The sequence below is a fragment of the Caretta caretta genome, chromosome 2, assembly GCF_965140235.1.
Source record: "Caretta caretta isolate rCarCar2 chromosome 2, rCarCar1.hap1, whole genome shotgun sequence".
Classification (NCBI taxonomy): domain Eukaryota; kingdom Metazoa; phylum Chordata; order Testudines; family Cheloniidae; genus Caretta; species Caretta caretta.
The window spans coordinates 75,893,737-75,917,547 of NC_134207.1; the positions used below are offsets into that span (position 1 = coordinate 75,893,737).

General features: G+C 39.2%; 1 protein-coding gene across 3 annotated transcripts in view; it reads right to left on the bottom strand.

Annotated features, from left to right (window-relative positions):
• The window catches only part of ASXL3 (ASXL transcriptional regulator 3), a 157,650-nt gene that overhangs the window by 9,552 nt on the left and 124,287 nt on the right, over window positions 1-23,811 (bottom strand). For all 3 annotated transcript variants that reach the window (XM_048840570.2, XM_048840568.2, XM_048840569.2), the window contains 3 exons: window positions 12,405-12,501; window positions 11,795-11,900; window positions 2,015-3,974 (listed from right to left, as the gene is read on the bottom strand). In XM_048840570.2, the coding sequence (XP_048696527.2) occupies window positions 2,015-3,974; window positions 11,795-11,900; window positions 12,405-12,501 (2,163 nt within the window). The remainder of the gene's footprint in view (window positions 1-2,014; window positions 3,975-11,794; window positions 11,901-12,404; window positions 12,502-23,811) is intronic.

Below are 23,811 nucleotides of genomic sequence, written 5' to 3' on the forward strand. Positions count from 1 at the left end.
TTGGAGAGTAGCAGAGAGATGAGCTATGTAACATTTACAGGAAAAATAGCCATGTGATAAATGTGAGTTAAGGGAAGTCAAAGCTACAAAAGAGCCCTTATGATTTGGGACATTGGCAGGGTCATTTTTACAAGGAAAGGTAGCCGTTATCAATGGCACCACCTTACAAAGCTAAATACTGATTAAATAAAGATATGATTAACATATGATTTTCCAAAATAAATTTTAGAAATGCCTGCTGCTGTTTCAGTATCTTCCTTCAATGTCTCTGGGGCTCTCTATTGGTAGGAGCTGCCATTTTCCCAGCAGGGGACCAATCTGATGATGCAGTGTGGGATTGAAAGAATCTGGTTTTCTATTAGGAAGCAGTGTAACTCAAAGTTCCAGTCCTGTAGTAATATGCATTTTATATATCTCCACAGTTCAGCATAGACAGTGTCAGCATAACTTTCCCCACACAGCTCTGCCAATGGGCCTCAACCCTGACCTTGAGGGAAAGAGCAAGTCATTCTACATGCCAATTCAATTCTTGGCCTGTCTGCCGACTCTGCCAATTAGTACTAGTTATGGTGGTGGTTTTGTAATGTGGAAACTTCTCATCTGGGAAATGGAATGAGATCAAACTAATTTCACATATACCAATGAATACCCAGCAGATAGTGACCAAAAATCAACACTACTGATTTCATCTGGGTTTGAACTAGCAACCTACAGACAAAAGGTTTAATCATCTAGAACTAATCTCTTAAATAATTCTGTTCCTCCTCTAATTTTTTAAAAAAATCAGTTACTTGAATAGTTGAGTTAATAACACTTACATTAACACATTTCTTCAAGTACACTGCTACTTCGAAACACTTTGCTTTCCAGCTCAAAAGCAGATTTTTTTCAATCCTACTTCGCAACATCAAGATTGATAAAATGGTAACCATTGCTTGATTGTTAATTTTTTAAATTATAATTATGAAACCTTTTTCTCCCTGATCTACTTTTCTTTGTAATTAGATAGTGATTAGAATTCCATATATGAGGCTGGAGTCTTTCAAAAAAGACATGAGTACCACTAAAGTTAGAGTGGGCTAGCTTCCAACTGTATTCTTGCTCACCAATTACTGTTAGCTGCTCCATGCTGTAGTACTAGTGATTGAAACATTTACTGTACTTGCCCTCCTGGACAGATTAGCAATGTTCAATTACTATAGCAGTTACAAATAATTGAAAAAAGGGACAGCTCTGAATAATTGGGAACTCACACTGCACAGCCAGTAGGTTGAGTTAAGTAGACTGGGCCTAACTTTTGGCCAACATCATCATGTACAAAACTAAGATGGACAAGACATCACGAAACAGACTAAATAAATCTATTGTCCTAACATTTTAAAAAGAACTTTCCAAACTGAGCTAACTTTTTAAAAAAAGACAAATGTGTTCAAAGCAATTTATCTAGCCAGTAATTTGCTGCCAGTAAAGATATTTGCATTCTCATAAAGACTTTCTCCCTCACAGCTAAGGTTCTGCCTCCTAACTGTACAGGTAAATCTTGTACTTAAGCCATCATGTGTACCAGTCTTGCAAAGAGATCTGCAAGCACAGGCTGTTACTCCATATAGAGCCTCTCTGGCTTCAATCTGGGTCCCGTTGCAGAACTGAGGAATTGACCAGTTGTAACAAAAATGACTCTGATGTAACAAAGAAAAACAGACAGAGAGCAAGCCCTTGCTTAATCTTGAATACTGTAGACTGGGGAATTAGCAAATATACTAAGAAACAATGGAAAAGTCCATGGATTTATTTTTAAGTCATATATATTTGGATTGTTTGCCCTCACATGAAAGTACTTTTGCAACAAAAGTGAGGTAATTCAAACTGTGCAACACAGAAAGAGAGGTATTGGAAATTGCTTATCTTTCTCTCCCTATACCAAATATTTAAGAGTAACAAACAAATCCAGAGGCAATCAGCAGATAATTAATCTTTAGCCTTCTGACTCAGTAGGCTTTTACTACCACTCTACCTTGAGGGGTGGGACTCGAGGCTCTTCTCTGGGTGGCTGCTCTTTCTCAGATGGACTCATCAACGGAGCATTACGATTAGACTGATCGTCTTCTATTCTAGCTCTCTTCTCTTTACAGATTCCAAAACTGTGCTGCTCTGCAGTCTTCCTCTTCGGGATCTCTGCATCTCTATTTTCAATTCTTACTTCAGATGATTTTGTGGGTTCTAATAACTTAGACGAATGGGAACTCTCCAGCCGGATCTGTACACTGCTTTGTTGTTTGTGTGACTTACTTCTGCACACTTCTGAGAATGAAGTCTTTTCTAGAGATGAGGTATATACTTTATCATGTGGTTTAACTGGAAGGAGTTCGGTGCTTTTGCCCACCGTCCCTTCTGATACAACAGCAATCTCTAATGATGAGAGCACACCTTTCTTTTCCGCTCTTTGCTGAACATGATGATTTTTAATTTTGATCACTTCTGGAGAAGAAAGTTCTGAAATGGAAGCAATGTAAGATTTCTCAATTTCAGTATGTGATCTGCACGATTGATGAGTAAGATTTTTGCTTTGGGGCTCTTCCAATATTGAACTTTCAGGTATATTCGATAGCGGACCCATTTTCATAGTTTCAGTTGTACTCTGAATCAGTTTTTCTTGCACAATAAGATTTTCCTCTTGAGATGCCTTAGGAATGGTTGAAGTTTCTTCTTTTAAAGGGGAGAGGGATTCTTCAGATAAACATGGTGATTTCCTTTGTTGCAGAATAAGTCTTTCACTCTGTGGGGAATTAGAAATTGGAGAGGTTTCCGACAGAAAAGGTAAACTGGTTGCCATAGATGTTTCAGAAGCTAGAAGTACAGAAGACACAGAAGAGGTTTCTGAGGTTAATGGTAAATCAGACATTGGAGAGGTTTCTGATGTTAAAGGTAAATTAGAAGCTGGTGATGCCTCTGATGTCAAAGGTAAGTTTGATGTCAGAGATACTTCTGAGGTTACAGGTGAAGTGGACACTGGAGATATTTCTGACATTAAAGGTGTGTGCAGGCTTTCTTCAATGGTCTTTTGCTGACTATCAGGTTCAATATTTTCACTGCTGGCTGCCTCAGATGAACAAGCTGTTTCATGAGATGCTGGAGTACAGGGTTCCTCTGAAGTGGACTGTGTGTCACCTCCTGGAGAGGCAATACCGATACAAGGTCCCTCTGGGCTTTCAGAGGAAAAGGAAGTTTCAGAAATACAAGCATTTTCAGATAACTGTTCGTCAGGGTCACTCTGTAGCTCCATATCAACAGCAATGCCTCCATCAGTGAACAATGAGCCTTCTAGAGCAGAGTTTTGTGTTTCTGGAGCACTTAGCTCTTTTGTAGACTCAGAATCCCTCTCTGCTGTATCACTGACAGAGTTTGTTGATGAAGCAGATTGTGCAGGTGATAAGCAATCCTCCAGCTGATCAATCACAACTGACATGTCTTCCTGAGGACATTCTGATTTCAACTCCACTTTAATTTCAATGTGAGACAAAGTATCAATTACATCATTCATCACAACACAGGATGCTGAGTTGTCTGCAAGTGGCACTGCTTCTACTTCTTCATTAGTACCAGCTGGGCTTACTGGCTCCTCAGAAAACTCATTTTCTGTTTTATGGTTCTCCTCTTGGCATTCACAGATACTTGTCTCAACCTCCTCAGCAATCTCTTCCTGAATTACAGATTCGTCAGGTACCAATATATCCTCTGAATCTGATTCCCCCATTAGATCCTTGACTGGAACCTGTTCCACATTACGAAGAGACTGACAGAAATCTCTTTCAGGAAGGGGTGGAATTTTCATGCTTTTCTCTTCATGGTCCTCAAGAGTTGTTTGTTTAGAAGGACCAGGTATACCAGAAGTTCCACACAGCAAACTACTCTCATCTTCATCACTGTTCTGTCCTGAAGTGAGCTTCATAGATTCTTCTATTGACATTCCCAACCTAAAATACAAACCACTTAAGTTAAAATGTCATGTAATCACAGACAGAAGTAAACAATGACTTGATTTTTGTCCTATGCTTTTACTGAATACATGCCTTTAAAAGGGCATTGTCATATGAAAAATAATGGAGTAGATTCAACAGAGTGATGCAATTTACACTAGCTGAGGATTTGGCTTTATATATTTAGGAAAACAAATTTCCTTACCTGTATTACTTATATTACCTTTGATTAGTAAAACTTCAGGAATTTTAAAAATGCAATTTACTTATTATTTAACCATTTGGCATTTCATTCAAATTGCACATAAAATGGAAACCATTTAGTTTCACTTTTATTTATACTCCATTTCCCTTTCTGATTTTCATATTCCAGCACAATGCTGCTATAGTGGCACTACAAGTATTGCAGGAGAATTGTTTAAATCCAGTGAAAACAGTTTTGGTTTGAAATTTAAAAACAGTTCAGAAAAAATATTTCTATTAATATCACTTTTGCCTAAATTAACAGGAAAAGCTGCACTTCAGAAACTCATTCTTGCCTCAAGCTGATTAACTGTTTCTTTTCTATTTAGAAACTTCTAATCATTTCATTTTTTTTGCAATGAAGATTAAAAGAATCCCATTTCATCTTCATTTATTTTCCAATCAAGAGTCTACTACACAAAGTAAGAAAAGATCAGTGGCAAGCTCCTGTTTTTGATTCCATTCTATTTGAGATGCATATAAAGCAGCATTATTTTAAGATAATAAACTTTCAGTTTTTTAATATTTATGTCTATGCATACACAACTCCTCAGATTTCTCTATAATAAAAAAACCTTTAACATTCTTAAATAAAAAATAAATGAGGCATTTATATGCAAAAAGTCAGTGTGGGCCCTTGGTTACACTTCCATTTTAGGATGTTTTCTTAATCCCTTTCTTACCTAAAATATTATATATTAATTTACATATAATTCTATTGCTTCAGACAAATAAAACTAAAACACAGCTAAGAGTTGCAGATATTGGTAAAAAAAATTAGAAAAGTCATTGGTTTAGGCTGAAAAATGACAACTGAATTTAGAAACAAGAGATGCTGAGAGAAAATATAAAGAGAGCATGATCCTGCACCCTCATTTCTGAACAAAGATAATGGGGCTGGAGAATACTCAGCACCTTTTGGAGCGGGCCATGGGTGACCATACCAGCAGCAATGTGACACTCCAAAGTGCTGGAGAATACACAAATGCTAGGCTGTCGTGGTAAGAGGGGTATAATGGTCTTCAGAATCACATGCCAATAACAGAAGATTGATCCTCATCCTCCATTTAATAAGACAACGTAACTGAATAAACAAGTGAGTGATGTGCAAGAACGAAGGATATCAGGAAATTAAGCAAACAATGGTTTTGAATAATTTGCAGAGGGTGACAGGAAATAGGAAGGTTTCAGAGTAACAGCTGTGTTAGTCTGTATTCACAAAAAGAAAAGGAGTACTTGTGGCACCTTAGAGACCAACCAATTCTGTAACAGCTCCAAGTATGGAATAATCGTGGAATGAATCAACATTTTTAGTAGCACACTTTAGGAATTCTGAATAGATGGCATTGTTGACTATGCAACAACAATCATGTTATAAAAATAATCAATCAATAATCAGTAACCAAAAAGAATTCTCAGTCTCTTGAATGGAGAAGCAAAGCCAGTCTCAAGAAAGGGAGGGAGGCAGTGGGGAAGGTACTGCACAACTGAAAGCCAGTAAGAGGCCCTTGTTTTTAGCCTTGTTAAATATGAGGACATTCTGGAGCATTTGACATAAAATGTCTACCAATTACTTAGTAATGTAGGCAGTGGTGCTGGGGTTGCTGCCACACCCCCGGCTTGAAGTAGCAGTAACAGACACCAAATACATTCCAGGATCAGCACCCCCACTATAAAAATTGTTCCAGCACCCCTGAATATAAGAAAAATAGAATATAGAATAGAAAAATATTGTAATATAGAAAAAACATATCAGCAGAAGAATTAGGAAATGCAAGAGAAAGCTCAACATAATCAGCACAGAAATGATTCTCAAAAACAGGCATCCTAGTAATTTAAATGAAGGGGAAGAGAGACAGTGGAAATAAAAAAGAGGAGGGATTAATCCGCTGAATCTACCCCATTATTTTTAATCTGACAATGCCCTTTTAATGGCATGTATTCAGTAAAGGCATAGGGCAATACTATTTTTGATATTATGACTTAAAAGATGTTCCCATGGGCTCAGAAAACAGTGGAGGAAGAAGCTTGCAACAAAGGAAAGCCTTAAGATCACAGAGTCTAAGACAAAAGCAGCCTGCATAACTGGCTGGTCTTTCCACTGTTTTAAAGATAGCAAGACACCAAGACTGCAGTTGCATGGAAAGCAGGGGTCGGCACCACCATGTTGTGCGACGGACACTTGACAAAATTACCGTAGCTAGTGATGGACATTGGGTTGTGGGGGGGAGGTTATGCCATTTAGTCATTCAATTTTTTGAAAAATTATCATGGACCTCAAAGTTTTTCCACGTACAGACATGTTGCTGACCCCTGATGGAAAGTATTAGATTGATGGTAAAGGTGTTCACTGTACTGAAACTATTTCTAATTGGCAAGCGTGGAATTATTTGGTAAAGTCGGACAGCCAGTCTTGAAATTAAAAATAGCCATCAAAGGTACACGGAGGATGATACAGTAATCCATATTAAAGGGAAATCAGTGAAACTATTTGGCATTTACTTAAGAATTTTAAATAGCATTAAAATTCAGAGAATACAGGTCGAAAGCCAGTGCCTTGAGATAACACAACCTGTTAGCATCACCACAGCCACTTTAATCTCTGAGAGTGGGACAAGAGATAGTTACTGCAGACCACTGGAGTCAGATTCATCAGGTGACAATCATGTTTTTTCTAAACGTGCTAATAGTTAATATATCTGGAATTACACAGCATCTGGTCATGATTAAGTACATCAGTTGATCAAAGATTTACTATTTCTAAGAGAAGCAGAACGTTCATGGAGAAAACAGAAAATAAAATGGATGAATGTGAACAACAGGAAGGAGACTTTGCTATGTGTTATGTAATACACAGAGTCTGGCAAATAGATGGAAGGGCTCTTGGGTACAGTCTAAAGCTATGAATTCAAAGGGGGTTTAAACAGGGTGATCCCAAAGATTCTCAATTTATTAAAGATTAATCTCCAGGTAGATGATGCAACTTGAGAGCCAAGTAATGGAATATTTATAAGCAGTTAACTCAGCTGAGGCCATAACAAAATCACCAAACTGACTAGAAAGGAAAATTGGTCAGATCCCAAGGTGCGATCCAGTTTGCTGCCAACACACCTGAGAAATAGCTCATAAAGAATCGGAGCTATCAAGACATAGACAATCCAGGAAGTTTTTGGAAAGCGTAGGTGACAATTTCCTGGTGCAAATGCTAGAGGAGCCAACTGGGGGGGGGGGCTTTTCTTGACCTGCTGCTCACAAACCGGGAAGAATTAGTAGGGGAAGCAAAAGTGGATGGGAATCTGGGAGGCAGTGACCATGAGTTGGTTGAGTTCAGGATCCTAACCCAGGGAAGAAAGGTAAGCAGCAGGATACGGACCCTGGACTTCAGGAAAGCAGACTTCGACTCCCTCAGGGAACGGATGGGTAGGATCCCCTGGGGGACTAACATGAAGGGGAAAGGAGTCCAGGAGAGCTGGCTGTATTTCAAGGAATCCCTGTTGAGGTTACAGGGACAAACCATCCCGATGAGTCGAAAGAATAGTAAATATGGCAGGCAACCAGCTTGGCTTAACAGTGAAATCCTAGCGGATCTTAAACATAAAAAAGAAGTTTACAAGAAGTGGAAGGTTGGACATATGACCAGGGAAGAGTATAAAAATATTGCTCGGGCATGTAGGAATGAAATCAGGAGGGCCAAATCGCACCTAGAGCTGCAGCTAGCGAGAGATGTCAAGAGTAACAAGAAGGGTTTCTTCAGGTATGTTGGCAACAGGAAGAAAGCCAAGGAACGTGTGGGCCCCTTAATGAATGAGGAAGGCAACCTAGTGACAGAGGATGTGGAAAAAGCTAATGTACTCAATGCTTTTTTTGCCTCTGTCTTCACGGACAAGGTCAGCTCCCAGACTGCTGCGCTGGGCATCACAACATGGGGAATAGATGGCCAGCCCTCTGTGGAGAAAGAGGTGGTTAGGGACTATTTAGAAAAGCTGGACGTGCACAAGTCCACGGGGCCGGACGAGTTGCATCCGAGAGTGCTAAAGGAATTGGCGGCTGTGATTGCAGAGCCATTGGCCATTATCTTTGAAAACTCTTGGCGAACGGGGGAAGTCCCGGATGACTGGAAAAAGCCTAATGTAGTGCCAATCTTTAAAAAAGGGAAGAAGGAGGATCCTGGGAACTACAGGCCAGTCAGCCTCACCTCAGTCCCTGGAAAAATCATGGAGCAGGTCCTCAAAGAATCAATCCTGAAGCACTTACATGAGAGGAAAGTGATCAGGAACAGTCAGCATGGATTCACCAAGGGAAGGTCATGCCTGACTAATCTAATCGCCTTCAATGATGAGATTACTGGTTCTGTGGATGAAGGGAAAGCAGTGGATGTATTGTTTCTTGACTTTAGCAAAGCTTTTGACACGGTCTCGCACAGTATTCTTGCCAGCAAGTTAAAGAAGTATGGGCTGGATGAATGCACTATAAGGTGGGTAGAAAGTTGGCTAGATTGTTGGGCTCAACGGGTAGTGATCAATGGCTCCATGTCTAGTTGGCAGCCGGTGTCAAGTGGAGTGCCCCAGGGGTCGGTTCTGGGGCCGGTTTTGTTCAATATCTCCATAAATGATCTGGAGGATGGTGTGGATTGCACTCTCAGCAAATTTACGGATGATACTGAACTGGGAGGAGTGGCAGATATGCTGGAGGGCAGGGATAGGATACAGAAGGACCTAGACAAATTGGAGGATTGGGCCAAAAGAAATCTGATGAGGTTCAATAAGGATAAGTGCAGGGTCCTGCACTTAGGACGGAAGAACCCAATGCACAGCTACAGACTAGGGACTGAATGGCTAGGCAGCAGTTCTGCGGAAAAGGACCTAGGGGTGACAGTGGACGAGAAGCTGGATATGAGTCAGCAGTGTGCCCTTGTTGCCAAGAAGGCCAAGGGCATTTTGGGATGTATAAGTAGGGGCATAGCGAGCAGATCGAGGGATGTGATCGTTCCCCTCTATTCGACATTGGTGAGGCCTCATCTGGAGTACTGTGTCCAGTTTTGGGCCCCACACTACAAGAAGGATGTGGATAAATTGGAGAGAGTCCAGCGAAGGGCAACAAAAATGATTAGGGGTCTGGAACACATGACTTATGAGGAGAGGCTAAGGGAACTGGGATTGTTTAGTCTGCAGAAGAGAAGAATGAGGGGGGATTTGATAGCTGCTTTCAACTACCTGAGAGGTGGTTCCAGAGAGGATGGTTCTAGACTATTCTCAGTGGTAGAAGAGGCCAGGACAAGGAGTAATGGTCTCAAGTTGCAGTGGGGGAGGTTTAGGTTGGATATTAGGAAAAACTTTTTCACTAGGAGGGTGGTGAAACACTGGAATGCGTTACCTAGGGAGGTGGTAGAATCTTCTTCCTTAGAAGTTTTTAAGGTCAGGCTTGACAAAGCCCTGGCTGGGATGATTTAATTGGGGATTGGTCCTGCTTTTGAGCAGGGGGTTGGACTAGATGACCTCCAGAGGTCCCTTCCAACCCTGATATTCTATGATTCTATGATTCTAAGAGCTTCCATTTCAATGGAATCAAAGTATTTGAAGGCACTCAATCCAAACCATATTCAAAACAAGTTTAAAAAACCCAAGTCATAACAAGGTAGTAAGCAGCAAGTAGACTGAACTCGAGTAAAGATGTAGCCAGACAAACAGTAGTCCACCAAGACAACAACACTTGAGACAAGTCAAGAAGTAGAGAGACCTAGAGGGGTGAAACAGCTGATGCCCGCAGATTAGCCAGATAAGAAACATGCACATGAAACAGAACAGGTGGAGAAAAACAGGTTCAGTCTAATGGTCAGAAGAAATTGTGAGTATGACGACACCCGGTATTCCTAGCTGGATGTCAAAAACCTACCTTCAGTACTGCCATGTGTCACTGTCATTGCAGACTGAACCTTATCTGTTGGCCTTGGTACCCAACTTTCAGCTAGCAAGGCAGGTCTGCTAGTTCCTTTTAACATAATTAATACTACCCCCCATGGACATGTTGCTCATCAGTGCATTTGGAACACTGTCCTTTAAAATAAGCTAATAATTTTGCTTCGTTTGTGCTTAAGCTTCTAATTACAGCAGAAAGTCCCAAGGCAACCTTTCAAAACAGCTCTCCTCTTAGAGCAGAGTTCTGTAACTCTGACTTATATATTAACATGCATAAAGGCCACAGACTCCATAAACAAATGGCTAGCTTTACATATATTTAAATAAAGAGGTTTACAGCTGGACTATATCCTGGTCTCCAGGCTTTCAAGGAAAATGCTTTGCCACTTGATCAAAAAGAGCAGTTCTGTTACACTAAGGCATCACAGTATGTTAACAAATAAAATGATAATGCTCATGTTGTGAGGAAGCTGCTAGCAAGGAAATGTAAAGTTAAACTTGAAATTCAGTCTTTTAATCTTCTGCCTTGTTTCACCTAAATACTGAATTGGTGTGAAATCAATGGATCGTGCAAGGTAGCACCTATCCTGTAATGGCCAGGCACAATGCTTTAGTTCCTGATTTTATGTATATGTAGGTTTTGGTCTCTGAATGTCCTTGACTGCTTAAGTAAACAAAAGCGGTTTTAAAATATAAACAATCCCACACATTATAATGGCTCCTTTGGGCCTTTTCTGTCTATTAAACCCATATATTATCCACACAAATTTTACATAGGATGTATTTTCTAAGTTATAAACTGAAGCCACTTTAAAGTTACAAGTGCACAAAAAATTACATAAAAAAACTCAACATAATTCTATATTTTAACATCTACATAAGTCAAAGAGCACTGGCCTGACTTTTTAGAAGCTATTTAAAAGGACATTCTCAGGTTTAAAAAACATTAACAAATTTCCTTACCTATATTAGATTTTTAAAACAGAAAGAATTTAAGGGCTGTAAACAGCTGCTGTAAACTGGGATAGCTATACTGACATCAGAGCTGTTCTGACTTACACCAGCTGAGCGTTTGGTCCAATGCATCTAATTCACTTTACCCCTCTTATGATATTTGTTTTGTTTTCGTACCTCATATCAGGAAATAAAATTAGACTACTCCGTTTCAGTTTTGTCAACTTATTCTACAGTCAATTTCACCTACCTATTGTGTGCACTAACAGAATGCTGGAATATCTGGGTCAGAAACACCCTTAGGAGACTTATTTTTTTGAACTGACTTTTTAAAAATGTCATAGAAACATCTCTGTTGGTCTTTGGTTTTGTAAAAGCTTTGTTTATAATTTCAGGCAAAAACTGGCTTATTACAATACTTTTAAAATAAAAATTATTCCCATGTTCAGACGCCATGTCTTAAATTCTGCACAGAATGAAGGTTTGTGGATGAGTTCTCAACCCCATAAAATGCATTTTTAATGTAAACGCTGCCATGCCACTATAATTGTACCCACACTTTCTTATATTGGGGAACTACTGCCTTTGATAACTGGTTTATTAAGTTTTACAACATATCTGACTGTACTATGTGAAGCACAGAACAATATTTTCATTTCCTTCTAAAAGGAAATGAAACAAAATGGTTTTTGGTCCAATACTTACTTTTCACCATAAAACCTTTCAAAGAACCTTTCCTTCCAAGGTTCTGTTTTCTTTTCCTTTTCAATCTCTTGTCTGATGCGCAACTGCATTTCTGGAGTAAATTCTCCTAAAAAACAAATACTAACATATTGAATAAAAGTTGTCAAGGTTTACTCTAATATGGGACCATTATATATTGTATGAAGATACACAGATATACTGTTCTTTCTTATAGCCATCTGAACAATAATTCAATGCAAAACAAAGGTGAGTGTGACCTGCAAGATTGCAATTAGCATATAACTTCGGTATTTCCAAAGTATGTTGGTGGGATTTAGTCACATGCATTTATGTTTCCAAAGCTGACAGTGATGGAAATGCCTATTTAGTTATTTTTAAACTGCTCAAATAAGCGGCCATAGCAAACTATAAAATTATTAACTGAAAAAAGATTCTCTAGAATAAATTCAAAACTGAATCAGCAATTAGTGTTGCTGAATTTCTGCTGTACTGCATTTTCCATTCTAAAAGTATTTCTCAATATACATCTTTTTTTATTTTGGCTAAGAAAAAAAGGCATCCTTCATAAAAATTAATATTTGGTAAATATTTGGAACAAGTAGAGAGTTACCTTCTGCCAATCGTTGTTTCCACCCTTGTGCTGCATATGCAAAGAATTCATTATTTAGAGCGGAACTACTGAGGCGCAAAACTCCATCACTTCCCATCTAGAAAATAAGCCGATGGTAGCAGAAGACACTGTCAGAAATAGCTTCAACTAAGATTACATAAGAATAGAGTTCCAATTAAGGGGAATGGGAAGGGATAGGAAGTGGGAATAACAAAGGAAATCAACTACTAGTATTAAAACAGCATTTTCAGTATAGTCATTACTGTAAATTCAAGTGGCCTAATCCAGCATCTATGTGCCTACTTCATAAATCATGAGTATTCCTGATGATCACTCAATTTACAACTGATTGATGTGGTTTAATCACAGCCATCTACCTTGGGCCTAATATGCCTAGAATTGTTGTACACAATCAAAAATCCAGATCATTATTGTTCTTGTGCATCTTCCTGGAATACAGTACAGAAACAAACTAATTAAATGTAACAAAGGCAGTAACTTTATCATATTTATCTGTGCTGAAGAAACCTAGTTCTCAGGACATCTAATATACCCTACTTGCTGACAGCAGAGTGGAGAAAAACAATTTTCCTTAACAAAAACATAAAAAGAAAGAAAAAAAACTAGTATAACATTATCAATAAAAACAAAAGCAGCAAAAACCCTGTAAATGTTATTTTATAGGCATCAAAAGGGTGAAAATGGTGGGTGTGCTAAAATAGTAATGATTTTTACTTTCTACATATGTAAAACAGAGTCATTATGAAAATATTATTTGATCTACCTCATCTGCAATAAGTGATTAAAACAATTTAGTATTGAGTCTCTTTTTATGGCATACTGGACATATTTTCTTTTTAATTTCATGGGTGCATGTTGAAATACAGTAGCTAATAATTTATTAGCTAGGAAAATCAATAAATAAAATGCATTACAATAAATAAAATGTGTAACATCACATCTATAATAATTTTCCTGTAACAGCAACTACAACAAAGATAAAAACACCAGACAGAAAGGGCTTTAGTAGGAGCCAATTTGTTCAGGTCAAAAGGTACCTCATGCTCAGTACAGTTCATTATACATATCCTTTCAGGTTGCTAAGAGATAAACGTTTGATTGCTTTCTCTGTCATCTGCTAATGCAAAGCATCACAATTCTCAGCATGCTAGCACACTAATTTTAACTATGAACATAACTCCAACTGCCCTCCTCCATCCCAAATCTGGAAATAGAGAAGGAAGCAGATGTCACAGCCACATTTAATAATATTTAACCATATCTACCTTGTTATTTTCCTGATTTACAACTAATGCTGCTCTCACTCTCCGGCATAGTTTTACCAATTTAATCATTTCACAGCTTATGACCTAACCCATAATACTCTGTTTTATGAACTAAAGAACATGTTTTAAAATGCAAAGTAGTGAAAACAGATAGACTGATCAAGGTGGAGTCTGGGAGCTGGGTGCCTCAATCCTGCAGGGAAAACTATAAAGGACCCCCACTGACTTCAGTGTGGCTCAGTGAGGACACATGTGTCTGTCTGGGTGGTTCTCCTTGCAGGGTTGGTGCCTTAAGCTGCTTCTCTTTTTTGTCTGAACACAGCAATGGCATTTCCCTGCAAAGTCAATACAACAGAAACAGTTGCTGGCAAGTAATATGCTACTTCCTTTCCTGCTCCAAAGCTTAATGTACTGTCGCTGCAGAGCTTCTACACCCCACACACGTAAAGGGACCAAGGCTGAGTCAAGCATTACTTTGATCAGCTCAAGGGTCTAGCGTGAACCAAAGTGGAGATTCCAAAGAGAGAAGATGATCTACATCCAAGAAAGAGGAACTGATAAAGAAGGTGAGAATTTAGTTTCTATATACTCCTACAGAGATACATTTAGATGACCAAATATATGGTGTACAAATTCTTTGGGTAAAGATGCAAGGAATGAAAAACAAAGCAGAAATTACTGTGGACACCACTTAGAGATCACGAGAACAGGACACAAAACAAAAAATTCTAGACTAGTTTCTTAGGCTCTAGTGCCCACGGGAGATTTTAACAAACATCTGTTGGGTAAAAAAAATATAACAGTAAGACATTAAAGAAAGGTTTCAGAGGAACAGCCGTGTTAGTCTGTATTCGCAAAAAGAAAAGGAGTACTTGTGGCACCTTAGAGACTAACCAATTTATTTGAGCATGAGCTTTCGTGAGCCATGATGAAGTGATGAAGTGAGCTGTGGCTCACGAAAGCTCATGCTCAAATAAATTGGTTAGTCTCTAAGGTGCCACAAGTACTCCTTTTCTTTTTACATTAAAGAAACAGTTCCTAAATTACACAAAAAACAATTTAATGATCCAGAAAGTGAAACCACTCCAACTAGAGGAGAAATTGCCCATGATCCATTATTTTTAACTAATCTGAAGGAACTGTTTGAGAATGAAAGAACAATAGGAAAGCACTGAACCAGTGACCACTATCTAGACTCACTTTATTAAGGAATGGAATGACATAATGCAGAAGTAACAGATTTCAGGTAAGCCAATTTTGGGGGTTTGAGAAATCTACTGAAGTGCAATATGATTAAGCGCTATAGTCCACCGCTGTGGTTAAAGACTGTAGAATCCTAAGAGACAGCAAGTCAGATCCTGAGCTGGTGTTAATCAGCATAGCTCCACTGTGGAGTTACACCAATTCACATCAACTGAGGATATGGCCCAAAATAATTAAGGCACAGCAGTCAAAATTTCCTTTGAAAAAAGAATACAAGAAATAAGAATTGGCCAGATACTGTGACTTTATAAAATACATTCAAAAGTTTGAGGTTAAAGAAAATCTGTACTGAGAACAGAAAAGGAAGAACGGACTCAATCAGTGAAAGCTTTAAAGGAAAAAGGAGGATGTCAGAAAAGCAAAGTGAGTTAATGATAACCAAAGAGGTTACAGTGAATAAGAGAGGCTAAACTAAGAAGTAGTAAAAATAGCTGACATGTTAAACTCCTTTTTATCTATATTCAAGAAGAAAAATACAGAAGTCTGAAAACTTTAAAAAAAGAAGCAAGATCTTGTAGAACTAGCTATTGAAAAAGAACAGATAATGGAATACTTGAAAAATTTGAACATACGGTGTGCAAATCATCTGATCTAATGCCACAAAACCTATAGCATAAAGGAAATGCGTTAAACAAGTTTACTGCACCCAGAAACTAAAGAAAAATTATATACAAAGATTTCATAGTTTTCATATAGCTCAAGGCCAGAGGGGATCATTAGAAAATCTTCTAGTCTGACCTTTGTGTAATCACAAGCCATTACATTTCACCTACAATCCCATGTTGAACCAGTAAATTGGGTTAGACTAAAGCATTTCAGTCCTCAGAGACTAAACTGCTGCATGCCACAGGCAGAAAACAGGGGAGACCAAGATGCCACCAATGCCTGATGTCCCTGGAATGGCAGGGAATTGATAAGAGACGCTCAGGTGTTCCTAGCAGGTGATCTCTACTCCATACCACAGAGAAAGGCAAAAACTCCCAAGATCCTTGCCAATCTGACCTGCAGAAAATTCCTTCCTGACCACAAATCTGGCGATCAGCTATGCCCTGAGCATATGAGCAAGATACACCAGCCAACCATTTCAGAAAGAGGATTCTTCATATCATCTCAAACACTGGTCCACCCAGTCTGGGGTCCTACCTCCAACTGTGGCCATTCTTGATAATTCAGAGGAAGGCAAAAAGAAAAGAAAAAAAACCCACAAAAACCCTCAACCACCATACACATCAAAATGCAGTCGGCCAATTGTTCATCCGCGGGAAAAAATATTCTTCCTGACCCCAGCCGCCAGCCAGCTAAAGCTCTGAAGCATGAGATTTATTTATAGTGATTGTCTTAATGCAGATCTGAAAATGGCATGAGCCTGATCAGAGCAATACATAGCTTCCTATTCTCTCCATGGACTATGAAGCAAGAGAATAAACAGGACGCACAGACTCGAAGGCTAGGAGGAAACATCACAACCACCCAACCTGACCCTTGTGCACACAGGCCATAGATTTGTTTCCCTAGAAGCTGGATTAAAACAATTATTTAAAAAGATATATAAACTTGTCTTAAAGACTCTTAAAGCTGGTGAGTCCACCACCTGTCCTGGTAAGCTGTTCCAATGTTTAATACCCTCAATATTAGGAAACTGCATCTTATTTTAAGGTTGAAATTCTAACTTCTAACCATTGAATCTAATTATGCTGAAACATTTACTTCTGGAGGAATTCTGCACCACTGCACATGAACAGAATTTATGTCCCCTGCAGACTTCTTTGCTTCCCCACAGAAAAATTACTTTCTGATGTGGAAGCAAAGTAAATCCACAAAAGTGGTCATGTAACCGTCCCCAGCAGTATGTTTCAGGTGCCCAGGGCAGCCGGCAGAGAGGTAAATCACACTGGGACAAGGGGAAGGACTTGGGAAGACCTGGCTGATGGCTCCTACCCTGCACTGGGCAGGGCTGCTAGTCCCAGCTGTGCTGGGGACACCAGGACTTCCTCTTCCCGGGTACGGCATCCGGGGCTGTGTAGACCCACTCCCAGATTTCTCTCCTGGCTGTAGCAAGCTCTGCAAACTCTGTCCCCCAGACTTACTGCATCTCTCTCTCCTCAGCTGCAGGGGGAGTGATCCCTATACACAGATCTGCTCTGCTATCCGCCCAACCCCTGTGCATCCAGACCCCTCATACCCAGATTCACCAAGCCTCACCCCCTTGCACCAGAACCCCCCCCCCCAATGAGCCCCACTCCCCCAGTATCTGGACCCACCACTAAGCCCTCCCCACCCAGACCCCCTGCCGAACTCTATCCCCCCAAACCCAGACACCGCCCACTACTGAACCCCAAACACTTTCACCTGGACCCCCTTGCAGAGTCCCATTATCACTGCACCCAGAACCTCCCAAAAGGCCCCTGGGCATCCAAATCTCCTCCTCCACCCCCACACCTGGATCCCCCACTGAGTCAACCGCACCCAGATTACCCCACACAGAATCTTCTCCCACACCCGGATCCCCCAACACTAAGCGCCTCCACACTTAGATCCTGCCTTGCTGAGCCTGCCTGCCCACATCTGGCACAGAGGGGCAGACCCGGTCCTTGTCAGGATTGCAGCCTCACCACTTAGTCCGTGTCTCGGGGGAAGCTGCACAGTGATCTCCCACCTCTGTGCAGCCAGTGGCCTGTGCTCCCCAATGCCATGCTGGAGCCTCCACATTTATTTGACAAATAAAATTTGCACAACTTGGCAGATTTTTAAAATACTGTGCACAGAATTTTTATGTTTTTGTCACAGAATTTAATTTTTTTTTGGCGCAGAATGCCCTCAGGAGTAAACACTGGAGAAAAGTTAATGCGATACAATTTTTCCCCACAGGAAATAAAAATGATCCTGACAATTACCCTAATCTAACTTCTATATCTAGTAAGATAATGGATCATTTATTACAGGGGAAAAAATTACTATGCCTGATATCTGAACCCTGCATCTACTAAAGGCCATGGCAACACGCCCATCTGACTTCAAGGCGTGTGGGATTCAGTTTCTAGAAGGAAAATAACTACAAGCAGTAAGTAAAAAGCATTTACAAATATGTCTGTTAAGAGTTAGTCATGCTTTGACAAAAATCACAACATTAGTAAACAGTGAGCACCAGATTTATTATATTTGTATTCTATATGATACTGTCTCACAAAAACTTAGCTGGACAAAGTATCTACTGGAGAAAACAATCCTGTACTGCCAGGGAAAAGGACTGGATGAGCATGTCAGTCATTTCTATTACTAGATGGGAACTTTTCAATAAATTTTTAGGCAGAGAATGCACATTTGCTGACATTAAAACTTTTTGCAGAAGCATATTGGTTTCAACAAAGGTTTAGTTGGGAAATATTGCCTGGTTTTGACCTTGGGAATAGAGTGCATGCCCCAGCATAGACAAGTGGCTAGGGCATTCACCTGGAATGTGGGAGAGCCAGGTCTCTGCTCTAAGTCAGGCAGAGCACCCCCCCTGAAAACTTAAGTTTTGGTGAAACTTTCATCACGAAAATTGAGAGAGAACAGCCAATAGCCCAGGGGTTTGGGCACTCACATGGGATGTGGGAGATGCAGGTTCAAGTCCCTGGTCTGAATCAGGAAGGGACCTGAACCTGGGCGTCCCACATTCCACTTGAGTGCCCGAATCACTGGTCTATTGCTATTCTGTGTTCCCCCTGCCACTCTGGTTTTTGGCGTTTCATTTTTAAAAAAATATAAACCCAAAAGGTCTTGGTTTCATTCCATAACAGAATGGAAATATATACCAAAACCTCAACATTTTTGTGAAACAGAATTCTTATTTTCCAACCAGCCCAAGTCGCTTTCCATCTCCATTTTTTATGAATAAGAAAGCCTACTATCAGCTATTGCTACTTTAATTAAGAGTAGTAAGGAAATGGATTAAAGGATTGCAGCAGGACAACGAAGTAGTGTCCTGCTTTCGAACACTGAACTTTCCTCCACTTCAATGGAGCAAACCAGGAACAAGGAAGAATCCAATTGCTAGGAGGGGGAAAAAAAAATCAGATTACTCATCCCCTCTTCTCCCTACTCTCCTCACCAATATTCTAGTTCCAAACAAAAGACTGTGTCACAAGTGACAGGAAAAAAAATTGTTTTAAATCCTCCTATCAATATAACAGCCAAGTGAATTCAGAATGAATTTTCCTATGTTCTACCAGATTTAAAAAGAGGACCGAGAGTCCTCCAGTCCCAAGGTGTTAGATCATGCATCATGCTTCTAAACCTTTGTGTGTATTGCGTATCTCAGAGGATGAATTTCTACCTGAATTGAAAAAGCAGAAAGAATTTACATTTCTGAAGCCAAAGGGAGTATTTACTTCCTATATCCCATCCATAGAGACAGCGAGAGCTAAATTAGAATTTGGAGAAACATGCCAATAAAGCACTTTTTAAATATACTATTAATTTTTATGGTCTTTAAGAAATGTTGTCCAACAGAGATGCATTAATGAAGTGGAACTCCAAAGAGTTCTTGAAAGTTTTATATTTTTTCTGTCAGGGTTTGAATTCCAGTTTAGAATTCTAGTATGCAGAATGGCAGTGGTAAGTCTAAAACAAAGATCTTTTCTGAAGAATTCAAACCAGAAACTTTAAGAGTATTTTTTTTTATTTAAGAAAAAAATTGTCAAACCTCAGTGATTGTTTTCATAATGCCAAACAGTAATACAAAACTTAACTGACGACGAATTTTCTACCAAGGTCTAGTTTAACTCCTTTGTTGATGGTTCCCCCACTGCAGAATCTGCATGGCAATAAAATGTGGTTATGTTTTTTGCAGTTCCATTAGAATATGAATGTTGTTGGCACTTCAGGAGTGACACAACAATATTCACATGGATACATTCTGCTCCACACAGCTGCTGTTACCTGAGAAGGCACTGAATTGGCCAATCCATTATTTCTTTCTCCTATTTATAAAACTATTAATAATTATTTCTACATCGCTGCTGTGTAGTACCACATATATTTCTTAAATACAAAATTATATGTCCGAGCACAATTAACCCAGAAAGTAATACATTGTATGATCTGACAATAGTATCTCACATTACTAAAAAAGGCCACACAGCTTTAAAAGTGAAGGCTCCTCTAAATTAAGTGCATTATGTCACATAATTATACACTTGTTACGAACCACTATTCAACTCCTTTTGTGCCTTTATTTTTGTCTTGGGGGAAAAACAGGCCTTGAATTCCCGAAAGGTATTTAAAAGGAATTACATACAAGAGGACAAGGGGCTGTAAGAAAATACATCTTGTCATCGCTATTTATTTATTTATTTATTGAGGTGTAACATTGGTTTTGAAAGCACTTAATACTGACAAGAAGCAAGCAGTTTTAGGTTGCAATACAAACTCCAAATTTTTAAAAGAAAATTAATTTTATATTATATTACTTTACAAGTAAAAGTCTCTGTGAGGACAGCCACAATTTTTGTAACTATGTAGGGACATAAAATACTCTACCATGAGACTGTGGAAAAGGGCATTTTGGATAACATCTGGTTGGAAAAATGGAGAAACTTTTTGCAAAATTTTTCATGAAAAAAGTCTCTTTTTCCTACCAAAATTATTAAATTCAGTATTTTTCAACCAAATATAGGTGAAAGGGAAATCAGGGTTTACCTACATATTTATATATACCCACAATATGCAATGACACCTTTTAGCATTTAAGTGGAAAATATGATGCAGAGAGAATTAACCAGTGGCTCTGCACTATTGCTGCCATTTCCTGTGCCTTAAAGTCCAACTTAAAAAGCAGGCCTCCAGAGTCACTCTACTACCACTCTCAAATTGGGCACCAGCTCTTAAAGACCACCATTCTGCACAGCAACAGAATTGTGGATGCTCAGAAACACACTTTTTTAAACTGCAAAAATGCTTACCATCATACAGGCTACCAGCTACAATGGTTGTACTTGTTCCTAACAATGGCACCGGTCCATTACTAGATGGAAATGGTAGAATTATCAATAATAATGCAGAAAAGGCGAAGTGTTGAATATACATTTCTGTGTATTTCTGTTCAGTATTTGAGAAAAAGCAGATGATGCAGTCATATCATATAATACTCTCGCCATTCCACTGGTATCTCAGGAGGATGTTAAACAGCAGCTACTCAAGTTAGACATTTTTAAATCAGCATGTCCAGAAAACTTACACCCAAGTGTTTTATAAGAGCTGACAAAGTTGCTCACTGGACTGTTAATGCTGATTTTCAGTAAGTCTTGGAATACCAAGGAAGTTCCACAAAACTCGAAGAAAGCAAATGTTGTGCCAATATTTAAAAAGGTTAAATTGGACAACCTAGGTAATTATGTACCTGTCAGTCTGACATCGATCCTGAGCAAAATAATGGAGTGACTGATACAGAACTCAATTAACAAAGAATTAAAGGAGGGTAATATAATTAATCCCAACCAACATGCGTTTATGGAAAATAGATCCTATCAAACCTCTTTTTGATGAGATTGTATGTTTGGTTGATAAAGTTAATAGTATAGATATAATATGCTACCAGGTGACATTTTGATTTAAAAACTAGAAAAATATAAAATTAAGATGGCATGTATTAAATGGATTAGAAACTGGCTAACTGAAGGTCTCAAAATGTAGTTGCAAATGGCGATTCATCATTGAACAGGTGTGGTTCTAGTGGGGTCCCACAGTTATCAGTTCTTGGCCCTACATTATTTAACATTTTTACTAATATGGAAGAAAATATAAAATCATCGCTGATAAAGTTTGCAGATGACACAAAAATTGAGAGAGTAATAAATAAAGAAGAGAACAGGTCACTGATACAGAGTGATCTGGATTGCTTGGTAAGCTGGGCGCAATCAAAATATATATGCATTTGAATACAGCTTAATGTAATGTATACATCTAAGAACAAAAAACGTAGGCCATACTTACATGATGGGGGACTCTGAAAAAGATTTGGGGTCACAGTGGATAATCAGCTGTACATGAGCTCCCAGTATGATGCTGTGGCCAAAAGGACTAATGCAATCCTCTGATGCATAGACAGGGGAATTTCAAACAGGAATAGAGTTCTTTTACCTCTATATTTGGCACTTGTCAAACCACTGCTGGAATACTGTGTCCACTTCTGGTGTCAACAATTCAAGAAGGATGTTGATAAATTGGAAAAGGTTCAAAGAACAGTCACAAAAATGATTAAAGGATTACAAAACAATAGCAATAGACTTTATAGCAATAGACTCAAAGAGCTCAAACTATTTAGCCTAACAAAGAGAAGGTTAATGGGTAACTTGATTACAGTCTGTAAGTATCTTAATGACAAACATATTTAATAATGGGCTCTTCGGTCTAGCAGAGAAAAGTATAACATCATCCAAGGGCTGCAAGTTGAAACTAGACAAAGTCAGACTGGAAATAAGGCCTACATTTTTAATGAAAGAGTAATTAACCATTGGAACAATTTAACAACGGTCATGGTGGAGTCTCCATCACTGAATTATCAAACCAAGATTAGCTATTTTTATAAAAGATCTGCTCTAGGAATTATTTTGGGGAAGTTCTATGGCCAGTGCTATACAGAAGGTCAGCCTAGATGCTCACAGTGGTCCCTGCTGGCCTTGGAATCCATGAATCCTGGATCCAGCAGACCTAGTTGCCATAGACCTGGAGTGCAAATTTCCACTGGAGATCTGACACCTCCATTCGGGCTATTTGACCAATACCTTTCAATCTCAGGTCCAACACCTGACATTACTTGTATCAGATTTGGTTAGATGATGTGTCACGGCAAACTCATTTTATTTTTGCTGGTCACAAAGCATAACATAAACAAAGTTGTCAGGGGAGGAGCAGTGTCTATGTTCTCCACAACAAATCTCCAGTACAAGAGAGATCTCGTTCCAAGGACAGATCTATTTGACCATATGCACATGTTGCCTGAGTCCCAGGACAAAATTCAACAAAAGTACCTTGTAGTGTACAGGATGCCCTATAGCTCCACAAAATTCCTGGTGGAATGAGTGTTGCTATCAAACCTGGTAAAAAGGGATAGTGACAGACTTCTCCAACATGATGATCAAGACTTTATGTCCATCATGCTGTTCTACCAACAGGTCATCAGACCCATGCACATGGCCAGACACATCCTGGACCTGAACTCTGATTTGACCAATTCCTCATGGACTTCTCTCATGCCCACATGAGGTGGACAAACTATGCCAGTCCATATTCAGAGGCTCATGGATCCCATGTTTCCACAATTTCCTGCTGATGATCAATGACCAAATGCTAGGCCATGAAACAGAAAGGCTGGTAGGACCCTAAAACCATTTGCCATCCAGAGTCATTGATGTACTAGCCCCTTCACATGACAGGATCAGCATAAATCACAATGGCATTACTGGGAAAAAAGACAAATCTGAATTTCATCATCTAAAGTCAGATCTGACCTTAGAACCGATACTATGGCAGTGAGTGATGCTAAGACAGACTTCACTTCCACTATAGCTTCTGCGAAGTCCCCGCCTATGGAACTGCTTAAGATAGCAGGTTGTCTAAACTACTTAGACTACTATTTCCCAATTTCAGATCTGAACATTTTCAGCTACTTAGAACAACCAGCCCACTTCACAGGAAATATTGACTATAGATGGGACATTTTCTACAAGTCCTGTTAAAGCACTATTAGAGTAGAAGGAGTAAAGCACATCAATTGTCCTGATTGATTTTGGGCCTGTCTCACATGCACAGGTTCAGCGTGTGCAGGAGGAAATCTGTGCCATCATAGTCAAATTGGATCCTTACTCTTTTTGATTAGT